The sequence below is a fragment of the Syngnathus floridae genome, chromosome 1 (genome assembly GCF_059516105.1).
Source record: "Syngnathus floridae isolate MCC-2025c chromosome 1, RoL_Sflo_1.0, whole genome shotgun sequence".
Classification (NCBI taxonomy): domain Eukaryota; kingdom Metazoa; phylum Chordata; class Actinopteri; order Syngnathiformes; family Syngnathidae; genus Syngnathus; species Syngnathus floridae.
The window spans coordinates 3,227,520-3,242,374 of record NC_142413.1 but is presented as its reverse complement, the minus strand read 5'-3'; the positions used below and the strand labels follow the sequence as shown (position 1 = coordinate 3,242,374).

The window sequence follows — 14,855 nt, the reverse complement described above, 5'->3', positions numbered from 1 at the left end:
CGACCAAGCCTGGAAGGGGCCGGTTGTGGCTTACCGAAGTCGTTGGGGCAGAAGCTGGTCAGGAGAGTTCCTGGTTTCTTGCAGGCTTTGGTGCACAGGGGGTTCAGTGGCAAAGCTATGGCAGAGATACACGAAAATAAAGCAATGGTCAAAAAACGAGTCAAAGGAGACGATAGGGTGACTCACGTTTCTTGTTTACTGCCGGCTTCTTTGGAACCACCTTGCTCACTTTAGGTTTGGGCGTCACTTTAGGTTTGGGCGTCACTTTAGGCTTGGGCGTCACTTTAGGTTTGGGCGTAGGTTTGACGATGGGTTTAGTTTTAGGGGTGGGTTTCACTGGTTTGATTGCTGCTTTGGGAGTGGGTTTGGTCTTTGGTGCGGGCTTGCGTGTCGGTTTGTCAACTTTAATGACTTTTGGTTTGGGTGAAGGCTTTGTTTTGGGTGGTGGCTTTTTCACTGGCGCTTTGGGGGTGGGTTTAGCTGTTTTGGGTTTGGCCGTCGGTTTACGCGCCGGAGGCTTTATCGGGATCTTCACGACTGGTTTTTTGGCTGGTTTCGGGGTGGCTTTAGGTTTAGGTTTGGGTGTGGTTTTGATGGGTTTGGGTGTGGTTTTGACGGGTTTGGGTGTGGTTTTGACGGGTTTGCTTGTGGGTTTGACGGGTTTGGCCGTCGCTTTGACGGGCTTCTTTGGCTTTACAGACGGTTGCCGCGTTGTGGTGGGGATCTCGGATCGATGGATGAAGTCTCCCCCGGCGGTGGGAGCCCGAGAACCCCGGGGCACGCTGTTATAGTAGGCCATGAAGCCATCTGAGGTCACGCTCAGGTCGGAGACAAACTGGACAAGGAGCTGATTCCCATTGGTCACGATACCCCTACGAAAGACACGCTGTCAGGTCAACAGCTACCGTAAGATCTCCCGGCTAAATCATTTTAACTCCGACTCACCCCGGTACCCTGTCGCCACAGAACTTGCCAATTCTCCTGGAATCGTCTCTCTCTCCCCCGTTGAACAGAGCCACGTAGTCATAGCGACAGTACGTGTCCGGTTCCAGGTCCAGCTTCTCGAACTTCAGCTCGATCACCTGGAGAAGAAGCGGCGACAGGCCAACGCAAACTGTGACATGAAATAAATAATAAGCGGGCAGCCGAGGTGTGTTTCCTGAATCCCACCTCCGCAATACAGAGGATGCCATTTACCCCCGCTCTCGGCCCGGTTTCCTAATTCTTCAATCTATTGGCACGCACAAGTGCGCTCATAAGGAACTCTTTCATTGGAGCGAGAACTGCTACTGGAGAGGGAGCCTTCTTTTGGAGGTATGTTCCTGCCTCTTCCAGTTGCCAAGATTTTGGAAACTTATATAAGGAGCTCCCTAACTCGAATCTTTAGTTGAGAGGTTTTTTTTGGGATCTAAACAAATGAATCGAAAAGAATTGAATTGTCAAGTCTGCTCACGTTGCTCGGCTCGACCGAGATGTACCAGGAGCAGCTGATGCCCGCTGGGTAGTTGGAGTTGGGCCAGTTGGGCGTCTGGATGGATCCCTGGGCTTTGGTCAACCGCCCGCCGCAGAATTGATTCTCTGTGGAAGCAACGGGGCGAAACCACACCAAAATTTGCCCATATAGTCATCTAAATATATTTACAAGCGCCACAAAAATGCCACCACACCTTCCACATGTGGCTTCCCCGCCCGGAAGTAGGCCAGAAAGCCCCTCCCTCCCGTGGCTTCGTCCGACACCATATCCAGCATCATGGTGTTGGAGGTGGAAATGAGCGCTCCGGGCCGGAAAGTCCCGCAGAAGCGGCCCAGTTTCTGTACCAAGCGCGTGTGGCCGTTGTAGACGTCCAAATAGTCGTAGCGACAAGTAGGCTCGGCCTCCATGTCGAATAAGCGGAAGGACAGCATCACCACGTGACCTTCTGGAACCTTGAAGGAAATTAAGAATAACATCACGTCCGTTCCTGAATGCTTGCTAATATCCGTTAGCGAAGAAAGACGTGTGACTCACGGTGATGTACCAGGTGCATTTACTGTTAGCTTTGTAAGGACTGGGGAAGCCTTCGCTGGCCACAATTCCCGAATCGACGACCAGATGCCCACCGCACTTGAAGACGGGCCTGATGGAAGGTAGAGAAGCATATACGAGGCCACCATCAAACGCAGGGCGACTTCAAATGCTAAGTTTAATGAGCCGCGCCGCCTGCTAACGTTTTCGTGCGGGCTTGGAAACCACAGCGGCACAGTGCGTGTCTGTTTTCGTAGCCGATCATCGCAACTACTTTGGGAAGAGGGATTCATTAATTGAGCAACTCGAATGCAGACTCTGAAAGACTCTCGGTTTTGTTTTTGTTCAGTTTGTAGTTTTGTGTGAGCTGCAGTACAGTAAAGCCACATTTAGCCAGTGGTGTCCCTCCCTTACATGCCACAGGCATTTGGAACCCTGTCACACAGTGTAGAAGACAATATTCCAGGTGCTTCATATACAACGTCCAGCAGGGACTTGACTTCATATCTGACCTTTGATGAAGCTTTTGACCTTTACGAAAAACACTGGTCAACAAAAAAATTTGATTCAAGATGGTTTAGATATATTTTTGACCACTGATATAAAAAAAAAATGCCTTTACTTTTTTTGTTTTTTTATTCATTTTTATTAGCTTTTTTAATGTATTTTTATTAGGTTTTTAATTTATTTTCATTATATATTTATTTTTAAAATTTGACCTATAAATGCTTGCGCAATATGGATTTTATCATCTGTTGTCATTTATAAAAATATCCAATATAAAAATAATTTAAAAAATCCACCAGTTACCTGACGCTAAGCTTTAATTCTTAAATATTACTAAAGACATTTTGACACGTTGTTTTTTGAAATAAATCATTATGAAAACCTAACAGATTGCAAAAGTGCAATGTGGGAAAAGCATCACACGTGGATTGCATTTCTGACAAGTCAACCACATCGTCTCTAAGCTGCAGCCTGCAATTTCTGGGGCGCGCACACACACGCACACACACACACACACACGTATAACTGTTGACCTGCACACTAGTGTGTTTGAAAGCCAGGCTGCCACATATACAAATATGGCAAAAACAACACTCTCAACTCTCTCCAGTTTAGAAACTAGGACAACAACTCACCTGGTGTAGTTGGTCTGACTTTGCGCTTCCGTCCATCTTAGCGCCAACGTGAAAAGCACACACACCATCCACACCCCGACCTCCATCTAGCTTGCCCTCTGAGATTTAGAGAGGCGACGGTGGCGGCGGCGAGGAGAAGGAAGGAGGGACAAGCGGGGTAGAGGGTGGAGAGGAAAGGAGGAAGTCATGATTGGAGGTTCATTCATGTACAGTGATGCTGCGTATGGGTTTTCTTCACATGTGTGTGTGTGTTGGACAGAGTGCCACTGTTGGGTGTGTGTGTTTATTACTCCACGACAGTGCTCCACACTCAAGCCTTTCATTTGCTTCCACTCCAGTTGAGCCACATGTCTTGAAGGGGCTACGAAATCTGTTTGAAAGAAAATCGGGCTAAATTTGTTCGCTCACAGCTTTCCTGTATCGTGTTGTTTTTATCGTAAAAGAAATCCACACAAACTGTGGATTTGGTCTGTTTAGTTAGTCCAAACACGGCCATTCCTTTTGTCTTTTTTAAGCTGTGGCGAGAAACCACCGCTGAATAGCTAGCTTGCGCCGGACACTTCCTTGTGTCTATGCCAAAACATGCAGATAATTTTACTAGAAATGGACAAAACAGGGGAAACACAGAATTACATTTGAAGTTGTTTTATTGTCTTTTTTTGTACAAAGAATTTCACCCAAATTTGAAAGCGATTGACAGCAGCGACGGCCATGAAGCAGATTATCACTTGACCACAATAGCGTCACAGAGAGGGACAAAAGGGAATATGTAAATGGGATTTTTTTTTTTTAGGACTTCACCGCACTCGTGCTGTCTCTCTTTACTGCACCCCCGAGCAAGGCCCTCTTTAATAAACTTTTTATACATGGCACAAGCTCGGGTCCGTCGTCCGCTCTCAATTCTCAGTGGGTGAACATATAAAAATATACACATTTTAACAAAATAAAGTCAGCCCGTCTTTCACTGTACTGTACATTTTGCGTTTTTTTTTTATTTATTTACACAAGCCGACAACGTGATTAATAGAGAAGCCGGATCCCGCAACATTCATAGCTGGACGTCAGAGGTGAACATCACACAGAATGTTGGTGAAGCACATCTATCATACGTGACAGGTGCTTTTTTTTTTTTTTCGTGATGCGTCTTCCTACTTCAATAAATATGACCCACGAAAGAGGAAGGCGGATTCCAGAAGGTCTCACACGTCAACATAAATGTCAGTCGGGAATTAGTTGAGACGGCGAGTCTGAAACCCTGAGTGCTCCAACGTCTCATGATGATGTCATTGTATGTGTGCATCAGGAAAGCGCACATTAAAAAGTTCTAAAAAGTTGTGCCATCTTTAGCCGCTGATTTAGTGACTCATGTCAGACTGTGGCGGCAGAGCGTTGTCCTCTTCCGCCCCCTCCGGCGTCGCTCTGTGTTTATCTGCGGTCAGCGCTTGGCAGTTTTTGCCTTCCTCCTCGTCCCCCTCATCTTCCTCCTCGTCGTCCTCCTTCTCCTCGGGCGCCTCTAATGAGTTTTTCTTGACCTCCTTTTGTGTCTTAAGCACGCTGCAGAGCTCCATCTCGTGGATCTCCACGTCGAAGGGGGTGGCGTGGGGGACCAATGTCGGGGACTTGCAGCCGGCGCAGCCCTGAGGGGAGCAAAGGAACGCGTCTGGGTTATATGCGCCTGTCTCCAACTTTGCGTCACCGCTTAATTTCAAGTAAGTTGAAGTCATTCCGTGGTTAAGACATCCTCACGTTTTAATAACTATGACTTTGAGTGTGTGGGTTTAAAAGGCGGGGCTTGGCATGGTGAGTGACGTGGGTGTCGGCAAATGAGTGTTATGGATATCCTACCGACTTGAAGTTGGGTTTGTGTTAGCGTACTGTACTTACGGAGATGTTGATGGCTCTGGGGAGGCGTCCTGTGCGCACCCACGGGTGCACCTGACTCAATTCCCTCTTCTGATCTTCCGTGAAACGGGGCTGGTGTTTCTGCATGCCCCTCAGCGCTTCGCGATCCTCTCGTAGCACTGCGTCCATGTCCCTGTTATACAATGGCGCGAGACGATCGTAAGTCACACACCATCACGCGGCCAAAGCGATCCTTTTGCCTGATGCTCTTACCTGATGGGCAGCTGGTAGGTCATCATGACCTTGTCGTCTTTGTTGGCCATCAGGAGCCAAATGGGGTCCTGCAGGACACATTTGATGAACTGTTCCTCGCCACCGTCACCGCCGCCGCCCCCTGCTGGCTGCTTGCGGGAGTGGTCGTTCTCTAACGAGTCGATGCTGCCGAAATATTTGCTGGTGTGGCTGCCCTGGCTGCTACCTGGATGGACACCGAGAAGGAAATGTCAATGTGACATCAACATTTTTAGGTAAAATAATGTGACTGTACTCTAATGATAATTCAGCATTAGTAATGATTCTCTACTAACTGGTGCCACTGGTGCCGGAGGAGCAGCATCCGTTGGAGCCGGAGCCAGAACCTGAGGACCTGGTGCCAGATGATCCGGATCCAGAGGCGGCGGATCCTGTTCCCGAGCGAGAGTCTTCCTGCAATAGCAGATCCAGCAAATCGCTGGAAGTCGACATGGCGTCGTTGTTGGATTCATTGGTTTCCCCCTATGAGGTAAACAAACATGAACATTCATGATGAGGAACATGTTCCAGGGTTGTAATGATATCTCATATTATCACTATCAACCGCATATTTCTACGACAGACACCCAAAAAAAACCAAAAAACACTGTACTTACGTTCTCATTCTCCTTGGCGTTGTCATCGGAGCTCCTCTGATTGGCTGAGCTCTGCACACCGCCCGTGCCACCCTGCACGGTGGGCGTGGTTTGCTGAGAAGCCGCCAGTACGGTGGCGGCCTCTAACCGGTTGCTTGATGACTCCTCCAGCTGCAGCAAATTGAGGGGGGAGGAGCATCGGGACTGGAAGAGGGGGGAGTCTGCACTCTCGCGATCGGCCGGGGTCTGCGTGTAGGACTGGGGAGTGCTGCTACGAGACGCCGCGCCCGTGCCAGGTACGGACACGAGGTTGCAAACTGCTGCGGGGGCCGGAACCGGGGCTTGAGCGGTGCTGGGGTAGTTATAGTTTTGATTGAAAAACTGCAAGGGCGGGGCGCCTTGCTGAGAAATGGGTGCCCCCATTTGGGGGAACATGTAGTTGGGAAGAACCAAGGCCATCATGGGGGGCACCATCTGGGCAGGGGGGAAACGTGACGCATCTGGTGCGGTTAAGGGCTGAGAGAACGGTGGGTAGACCGGGTAGATCGGAACCATGCCGGGTGCAAACGGAGCAGCGGGAATACTGGGCTGAGAGCAAACAGACGGCCAGGAGGAGGAGTTTGCGGGGGCTCCGATGTTGAGGGGCCCGGCTGCCGCTCTGCTTCTGGGATCTTGGTGTATCCCCGTGAGCCCCAGAGAGCTTTGCTGCTCAGATGATTCCTGGTGCCTGGGCCTCTTTCCGCCACGGCCACGTCTGTGACTGGAGCCGCCTCCCGCGGCCGGGTAGTCCCGAGAACAACGCACTCCTAAGAGACACATCATGAAGAGGATCAGTTAAGTTTAAATCCAGCCCGCCCGAGAAGTTAAGAACGTACCTCGCGCCAGAGGATTGGCGGCGGGCGCTTGGCAGCGCACGGTCGAAGATGTGGTCTGATCGAAAACGCGCAGCTTGCTGAGGTCTTTGAATCGGTCGAGGAAGGCCTGCTCCTCCTGCTGCGTGTGCGCCGACAGCACCTCTTTTGTCAGACCCAGACGGCCGCCCCCACCTGCCAATGCTGCGCCGCCCCCGGCGGGCCGGCTGTCCCTCTCCGGCTGAGTTGGCGGCGCAGCTTGAGGGGGCATAGCCATTGGGGGAGGAGGGGGTGGAGGAGGAGGAGGTGGAGGAAGAGGAATGGAGATGGTAGCTGGCCCACTGGAGATGTTAGGAGCCGCGTGTGTTGGAGTGCTCGGGGCCTCCTCCATCACAATGTCTGTCGAACAAACAAAAAATAATGTTTACAAACATGACGCTTGGCTGGGTGTCTTTTGAAAACTAATCGGTGACTTTTCCAACCTGATTCCGGCGGCTTCTTATCTCCCACGTGCACGATGGTGCTACTGAAGCTACACTGGGACGTGACGGAGGCCACGCTCTCCGCCTTCATGGCTAACGTCAACGGGGGCAGCGGAGGGGGTTCGCCGACCCGGCCAACCGACGCACCTGGAGGGAGCGAGTGGCAAATATGATACGTTGCACAGATGAACAGGCGGCGGAAGGAATGAAATCAACACCAACCTTTGACGTTCCCGCCGGCGTCCTGCTGCTTGTCTTCATCGGAAGCTGATGTGCCCGAGTAGGAGCCGCACTTCCTTTTGACCGTATTAGGAATGTTACAGCTCTCCAGGTACCTGGAGGACGTGGTCAAAGAGGTCAGTAGGTACCGCAAGTCAAATAACGGGGCCGAGAATGATTGCAAGAGCTATTCTTACCTGATGATACTGTCGAGACAGTTGATCTGTTGGTAGGAATATCCCGGCGGGGACTCTTTCTGTACCAGCGGAGCAGGCAGGAAATCTTTCAGTGGTTCGGTCATGTCAGCGATGAGACCTCGAACGGGTTCACTGTTGATGGCTCTCGGACTGCTCGTGGCAACTAAAGTAGACAAAAGCACAAGTTCAGAATAGGCCTTTTTAGCACATGTGATTAGCTAGGTAGCTTGAGCTATGCTATCTTCTGCTTTCACTGGCTTTCCCTTCTCTATGACACTCTTTGCACCATACGTAGAAGTTGATCGAAGTTAAGACTGCAAGGTCGCACGTTATCAAATAGGCTAGGCAAAGTGGTATAAGAGTCGGGACCTTGGAGGTGGGGGGGTTGGACCTTCTTCCGCAAACTCGCAGAGAAGGCTCCATAGCTGTGTATGGATCTTTCTGGCATATATTAAATAGTTCAACTGAGAAGGTAGCCTCCTGCTAATTATCATTAGCATAGCGAGCATTAAATCTAACAGACCATATTTTACATATTTTTTGAACATCACCTGTGTTGGGATTTGCTCGAGGGGCCGGCCTGTTTCGAGACTCGATGAAAACCTGCTGCCCGTTTGTCTTGACCATGTGAACGTCTTTGCAGATCTGCTGAAAGGTCATCTAGAACAACCAAACGACCACAATTAACTCGTTGGGAATACGACGAAATTGTCAGTTGACGCCCAAGTCTTGAAACTCACAGGCTTACGCAACACGACCGCGGCCGCGCCGTCGTCCATGGCGGGCCCGTTGCTGTCGCTGGAGGAGGCGGCCGAGGCGCCGAGATGCTGCGGCTGCGAGTGCCGCGAGCCCCGGGACCCGCTGGAACCCAGCGAGCTATAACCCTGAGACCCGGCGCTGTGCACCGGCTGCACCAGCAGACGGTGGATCTTCTCGCTGAGCTGCACTATATCGGGCGTGGAGGTGCGGCCCTCGCAGCCCTGCGCGGCGAACACGTCCTCGTTCAGCGGGCTCCTGGCGACGGGAGAAAAACGGTATGTTCACCCTCTGGCGCTTTCACTTTTAGTCGGTCTAACAGGGCGGTGGCTTACGTTCTGACTTTGTGGCGCCCTACGATGAAGGCCACCTTGCGGCTCCAAGGGTTGACAAAAGATGACCAGCTGGTGTTGATGGTTAGGTATTCCCCGTTGCGGGCGCACATCCTCAACGGCGCATACTCAAACGGCTGGCCGGCAAACTGAAAAACTGCAGGGAGACGAAAATCAGTGAGGGTGACCACGCCCACTAGGATTTTCTGATCATATTCAAACAAGCTTACTCTTCTCATGTATGGCCACCATCGTGGGTCTGTCTTCGGGGTGGATGTAAAGCAAGGTCGGGGTTCCTACCAAATCCTGCGGCAGATATCCCAACAACGGTACCGCCCTGCACGTGGAACAAAATGAAAATGTCAGGAAGGCAGATCGCAGCAGACGAAGCGGCAGAAGGTGAAACAGCCGTAACTGCGTCACCCAAGGTGAGGAAACTGACCTCTCGTCGACTTCCTGGAAGAGGCAACTGGGGGTGTGACTGGTGGTGAAGATCCTCTTGTCTGTAGGGATCCGAGGTGCTGATGGGAGAAGATGCCAGGAAAGAGGGGCATGTTTAGACACAAGCCGAGCGCTCACATGTCTCCCATCACGTTGCATCCGAGGCTCGGTTACGCCATGTATCCAATTAATGAGCATTTCTCGAATACGTGAGATGTGTTCTGTGTTGTCGCCTCTCTGCTAAGCGTGTGAGGAAAACATGTGAAGTCATCACATGTCTGAGATGAGAACCTTTTTTATCGTTCTGGCACCGTGAAGGCTGGCTTAGCGTGAGATTCGTTAGTCATGCCTCACAACCGTCAGGAAAAAAAAAAAAAAAGGGTTGACTTATCGCTTAGCATGTGCTCATAATCCATGGAGTCAGAATTTGTGTTGTTGGAAATAATATAAAAAAAAAATCAACCTGTTTGAGAATTATAAAGTTAATAGTACCTTCGTATCCAGAGTGGACCCTCTCCGCAATGAGCAGGCAACAGGGCTGCGGCTCGGAAGTATCCGAATCTCGGATGGTGAGCTGATAGGGAGTCAGGCGGAAGGGATAGTAGCGCATCTCGCCGCCCTGCATCCGGTTGGCGCTGATTCTGCAGAACATGGACTTCTCCTGAGTGCAGTCCATAGCGGGCGAGGCTGAGGGGAGGCAAGCGGACGGTCCAACGTTATCGCACGGCCCAATGAAGTCTTTCCGGACTTGCTGGGACGGGAACTCACCTGATCCCATGCAGGAGGCCCAAAGGGGTAGACGGCAAGGCGCCGTGCCACTATAGAAAGTGCTGACGTCCTGCGGAGCCAAAAGTTCGGAAAACATGGTGCCCTGGAGACGCTCTGGCTTGCAGCGTAGCACCGACGATCCCTGGGGTGACACGTAGACCACCTTCCCGGACAGGAAGGACACGGCCATTGAGAAGGTATCCTGGGAGAAGAAACAGAGCCATTTAAAAATGTTCTCCTGGACTGATGCTTTCCGTGTGAACTTACCGTGTTCTTTAGTGTGTATTCCGAAGTGATGTTGTCCAACTCCTCGATTGTGAAGGCAGACAAGTCCAGGCTACAACCGTGGCACTCTTCCACACTCCATTGGTGATAGTACTCCTTGTTGGCTGGAGATAACACAGCAGGAAGTGCATCAGCAACGAGATTCACAGATTTTGGTTCTCTTTGTCGATTATTGTCGGCCCTGCAGTTTCGGTGTGGCTCGTACATTTGTACGGCAAGGCGATAGCCGGATAACAAGTGTTGCGGACGTTTTATTTGTTACTGATTTCAAAAGAGACCTCCAGGCCTGAAGGAACTATTGGAAGAAACTAACGGATGGGCTGGAGTAGCTGGCCGAGACACTGACATCATATGTTGCAGCCCGGCCCAGCAGGAGTTTGCCAGAAAATCCAGATTACACTCTCCAGGCCTGAAAGTGTATATGTGTGAATATTGAGTGTGACAATTAAATTTGCCTCATAGGTTGACTTCACTTTCGATGAATTGATCTGTTGAATGAAGGTAAAACTAGATCTTACCTCGGACTTGTCTGACACACTGCAGGGCGTATTTAAGAGCATTCAGAGTGCTGGAGTGGCCCTTGGAGTTGCGCTCGGATGGCAAGCGGAGCTTCAGCTCCTTGATGGCCTTCATGAGTTCCTTCTGGCTTTGGACCCTGGCCGACTGATTGCTGCTGCAGCCGGACGTGGAGGGCGGGTCGTGCTCGGAGCTGGTGGACAGCAGGCTGTAGGCTAGCGAGCCGCTCGGAGGCGACAGGCTCTGCGAGTTGGAGCTGGAAAGAGCAGCGGTTGTTGAAAAGACGGCGGATTTCCCCTCCCGTTCTCCGGCCGAGAGTTCGCCGAGTTGCGAGCTTACCTCTTTTGGCTCTCAGTGGTTTCCATCATGCCCGAGTCCTTGCCGTTGGACGAGCTGTGCGAGCTGCGTGTGGACTGGCGCCCGCGGGAACCCGTGTCCCTTTCGCCGGAGTCGTTCCCGCTGGAGAGACCGCCGTCCATGTCGTCAGAGTTGGGCTCCCTCTGATCGCCGGATGCTTCGCTGGGGGACGACCCGCCCCCGGCCCTGTTTCCCTGCGCCAGGTCGGAAACATCGTCACCGGCGTTTTTTGCGGCGTTTAGCTGCTCGGACTCCGTCTCCTGGTCATTGTCTTTGTCTGCAACCCTTGTCCCTCGCCCACGAGCGTTGTTGCTGGCCGCTGACTGAGTGATGTCATAACTCATACTAGACTAGGATGAGGCTTGCACCTCTCGTTTGAAGCGGTAGCCGAGGAATGAGCTCAATGCAGCGTCTACTTAGGTGGGACTACTATGTACGTACAAGTGAATCATAGCTGATGGCTGCGTTATGTAATCAGATGAGAAGAGAAAGTCACGGTCTGAGATCCCATCATCTTGCAAAAAAGAGCTTCTGAACAAAACGCCACTCCGACAGTTGAGATGCTCAGTTGGATGTCTATCTGGTCCTGAGATGTGTTTCCAGGCAATTGGATGGCCACCTAAGAAGACAGAGAAAAATAAAGTGAGGACTTGATATCCTCCGCAGCATTGTCACTCAACGATCTTATTTATCATCATGTTTACGCCGCCCAGATTAACGTCGGAGAAAAGGCCTTTGAAAATCAAAAGCCTGTTCTTATTTCCAAATTTATGCTGGTGTCTCATTATAGAACGGGTAGAACATACGTTGGTGTCTTAAATTAAAAAGAACATTTGCCAGTCGTCAGAGCTTAGTCGCTTTTGACCTAGAGGACAATCTGGAATGGATAATCTGTAAGTGTTCTAATAAACAGAGGTTTGCTGCATCGGGTGTATAAGTGGACATCACCTACGCAAGTAAAAGTCTCCGGCTATTTATTCCTTCAGTGAGGGAGACGCCCCGTAATCTCTTAAACCCTACAGACGCAAAGAAGACAAGCTCCGGGACGTCACTACTTTCTAATTGATATAATTGCATGACACGACAATTCAATTTTAGATGCAGAATTTGGTCATGAACAACAACCAGTCGCGGTTCAACACAGGTGACGCAGGACAACAATAACTTTTTTTAAAAAAATTCCGACCTTCCTCAATATTACGATTTATTATGCGATTAATTCTTACAAGGTCCTCTTGACATTTTTTGGAACAAATACAAGCAATAATTGAATCTTGTATAGCAATAAACAATCTGACTTATTATAAATAACTTTTTGTGGTCATAAGTCATCTAGACACTACATAAATTAATTATGAACGTGTTTGCTGTGATTGTTTCTTTTCCATTGTGAAATGAGCGCTTAGCTTGGTTAGGAGAATGACAACACTCCCACATGACAAAATGTGTGCTTCACAGTTGGACGAGAAATATGCAAGCAGGCCGTGCGAGTGGGTGTCAAGGCCGGCTTTCATCCATGCGGACTTCCATGGGCTTTGGTCCGGACACACACAGCGGCGGATCAAAAGAAAGACGGTGAGGCTAGAATCCTAAAGGCCATAACAGCCGCCCACCCAAATTATTGACCGGATATGCACCGTATAACCTGTGAATGTCTTATTCTCAAAATATGGAAGCAGACTTGGGATATGAGTTGAGTTTGTTCCGTGGCCACGCCGGGAATGTCATTGATACGTTCCAGTAAGAGCTGAACATTTTTTGTCATTCCTTCTGGTATGTGCGCAGATACAAATATACTTTTTTTAAAAAAACAATTTAAGTCAAAACCCCTCAGTAGCGATATTAATAATTCTTTGCAGGGGATAAAGACAATATGCAAAAATACTAATTGTTAGCCATTGTTGCTTAGCATTCAGGCATTGGAGGCTATGTGGTTGTTTTAAATGCACATTGTGTTCTCTTTTTTATGTTTATTTTAATAGTAGACTTCAACTGGGTGTGACAAGTAACAAGAAGCCTCATTTTTTTTTTAATAAGTTACTATTCACCAAACTGTTTGTTGAGAAGTGAGTCACCGTACAGCACTTTTTTTGTTCACTTTGAATTGGCAAGCATGTTTTGGGTCAACTCCAGATTTGAATCGATTCTTGTAGGTCAATCTTTTATTCCCCAGTATGTTTGATACGTGAGTAGGCATCGCTCAAAATATATTGACCTTTCTGACATGTTCTCTGTGCAGTTTAAAAAGTGATAAGAAACTGTCTGACTGAGTGTAATGACGATGGAACACGGGCACATGCGGGACCACAGCCTGACACTTGACGTGACACACTTCCCCGTTGCAGTGTACAAAAGCTGAATGTGGGTGGAGTCTAGGCTCAGCATCGTGCGCCTACATGTGATGTGAGCATGCCCACCAAATATACCGTGCTAAAAAAACGATTGCATTTTAAATCAAGTTGCTCCAACAAGGGTGTTTTCATGTCCATTTTATGACATTTTCCAATGTCTAAACCGAAACACCAAGTCTTTAAGAGCCGCGTACATCAGGCACGTGTACTCGGCAGTGGTTTCCACAGTGGCTCGCCGGGTACTGATTGGCTAGCCAATCGGACCAATCGGAGAACGCGCCGGTGAGTCGCCTGCCTGTTACTGGCTGGCCGAAACTCCGCCCCCTCGCCTAGATTTGGCCGGTATTCCAACTGATCCCAGGTCAGCGTTGACAGCTTTGCACAAGATGCGCACCACCATAATCATATTGTATGATACAAAACCTACATTTTGAGTTTCGTATAGGGAGATTTAAAGATTCAGTTTGAAGACTGAAGCCAGATGAAAAACACAAAATATAACAAAAAATATTTTGTGCAAAGCTACAATCGATATTGGGATGCACATGATACAAAATGCACAAATAAAAGCCATCTTTTTTTTTTGCAAGTGCACTTTGTGCAGCTTGGATACAAGATGTACAGTACTTTAAACGCTCGTCCAGGCCACATCATTTGATTGGCTTGCATGCTTGCAGAGTCTACCAATAGATGAACGCTATCAGAAACAGTAACGTGTTTTTTTTTTTTTACCAACACACCCACCACCTTGCAAAAAGTCCATCAGCGCATGCCAATCTCAAAATACAAAACATCGGAGAAGAATGTCTTTTAGTAAATTGACGTGATTCAATCACGACCTAGTTTATTTGCCTGTAATTATCAAGAAATCAGAATGTACGTGTTAATGTGGCGTGGGGATATACAAAACTGTTATCATCTTAGTCACTAGTAACCAAACAAATTAAAGACAGGCTGTTGATAATCGACGTGCACGCAAAATAAAACGCGTTAAGACCAAAACTCACATTTTGCTGACACCCTAAATTCAATCTTAAGCATTTGATTAAAGCACTCGCTAGAAAAAAAAAACTGCGTTACTGGAATAAATAATTATTAAATGATTACTATATATTGTAGCTACAGGTTTTGGTACGCTATTTTGCGCTATATGTTATTATCCTGATTATTACACTGCTATTGCGTTAACATGCTAGCGCTAAGACAGACCGAAGACCCGGACTCAACAGTCGGCAACGTACCTTTTTAAATTCCCGTTGAAAATGTATCAGGCGAGCTAATATTCCATTTTGGGGTATCCAGAAAAATTGACAACGTTTCAATCATCCTCGATCGCACCGACTGAATGTTTGTAAGCAATGTCTTCTCACTCAACATTTTGCAATTCCTACTCGCCCCAGCCCCCAGATAGAACAGTACGCACA

At 49.0% G+C, this 14,855-nt stretch overlaps 2 protein-coding genes and 1 long non-coding RNA gene across 4 annotated transcripts in view; 1 reads left to right on the top strand and 2 right to left on the bottom strand.

Moving 5' to 3' along the window:
- Positions 1–3,348, bottom strand: part of pcolceb (procollagen C-endopeptidase enhancer b) — a 4,305-nt gene extending 957 nt beyond the window's left edge. The window contains exons 1-7 of the mRNA XM_088383638.1: positions 3,148–3,348; positions 2,009–2,117; positions 1,668–1,926; positions 1,454–1,578; positions 946–1,082; positions 187–872; positions 35–115 (exon numbers count right to left, since the gene is read on the bottom strand). Of these exons, the coding sequence (XP_088239764.1) occupies positions 35–115; positions 187–872; positions 946–1,082; positions 1,454–1,578; positions 1,668–1,926; positions 2,009–2,117; positions 3,148–3,233 (1,483 nt within the window). The 5' untranslated portion in view covers positions 3,234–3,348. The remainder of the gene's footprint in view (positions 1–34; positions 116–186; positions 873–945; positions 1,083–1,453; positions 1,579–1,667; positions 1,927–2,008; positions 2,118–3,147) is intronic.
- On the top strand, positions 2,715–13,522 carry LOC148403376 (uncharacterized). 2 transcript variants are annotated; one of them, XR_015860043.1, is made up of 4 exons: positions 2,715–4,856; positions 5,316–5,516; positions 5,603–5,770; positions 12,539–13,522. It is a non-coding gene; the product is annotated as an uncharacterized LOC148403376 (long non-coding RNA). The 2 variants fall into 2 exon arrangements; XR_015860042.1 differs by lacking the exon at positions 2,715–4,856 and having other exon boundaries at positions 4,873–5,516.
- per1b (period circadian clock 1b) lies at positions 3,777–14,855 on the bottom strand. The gene is made up of 20 exons (XM_088383540.1): positions 14,673–14,855; positions 11,063–11,699; positions 10,726–10,979; positions 10,190–10,311; positions 9,923–10,124; positions 9,647–9,841; positions 9,156–9,234; positions 8,944–9,050; positions 8,717–8,870; positions 8,366–8,639; positions 8,177–8,285; positions 7,626–7,788; positions 7,432–7,544; positions 7,210–7,356; positions 6,752–7,126; positions 5,898–6,682; positions 5,577–5,763; positions 5,263–5,467; positions 5,032–5,182; positions 3,777–4,784 (listed from the first exon to the last, which is right to left on the bottom strand). The coding sequence occupies exons 2-20, from the start codon at positions 11,422–11,424 to the stop codon at positions 4,503–4,505; spliced, it is 4,266 nt and encodes a 1,421-aa protein (XP_088239666.1). The 5' UTR covers positions 11,425–11,699; positions 14,673–14,855; the 3' UTR covers positions 3,777–4,502.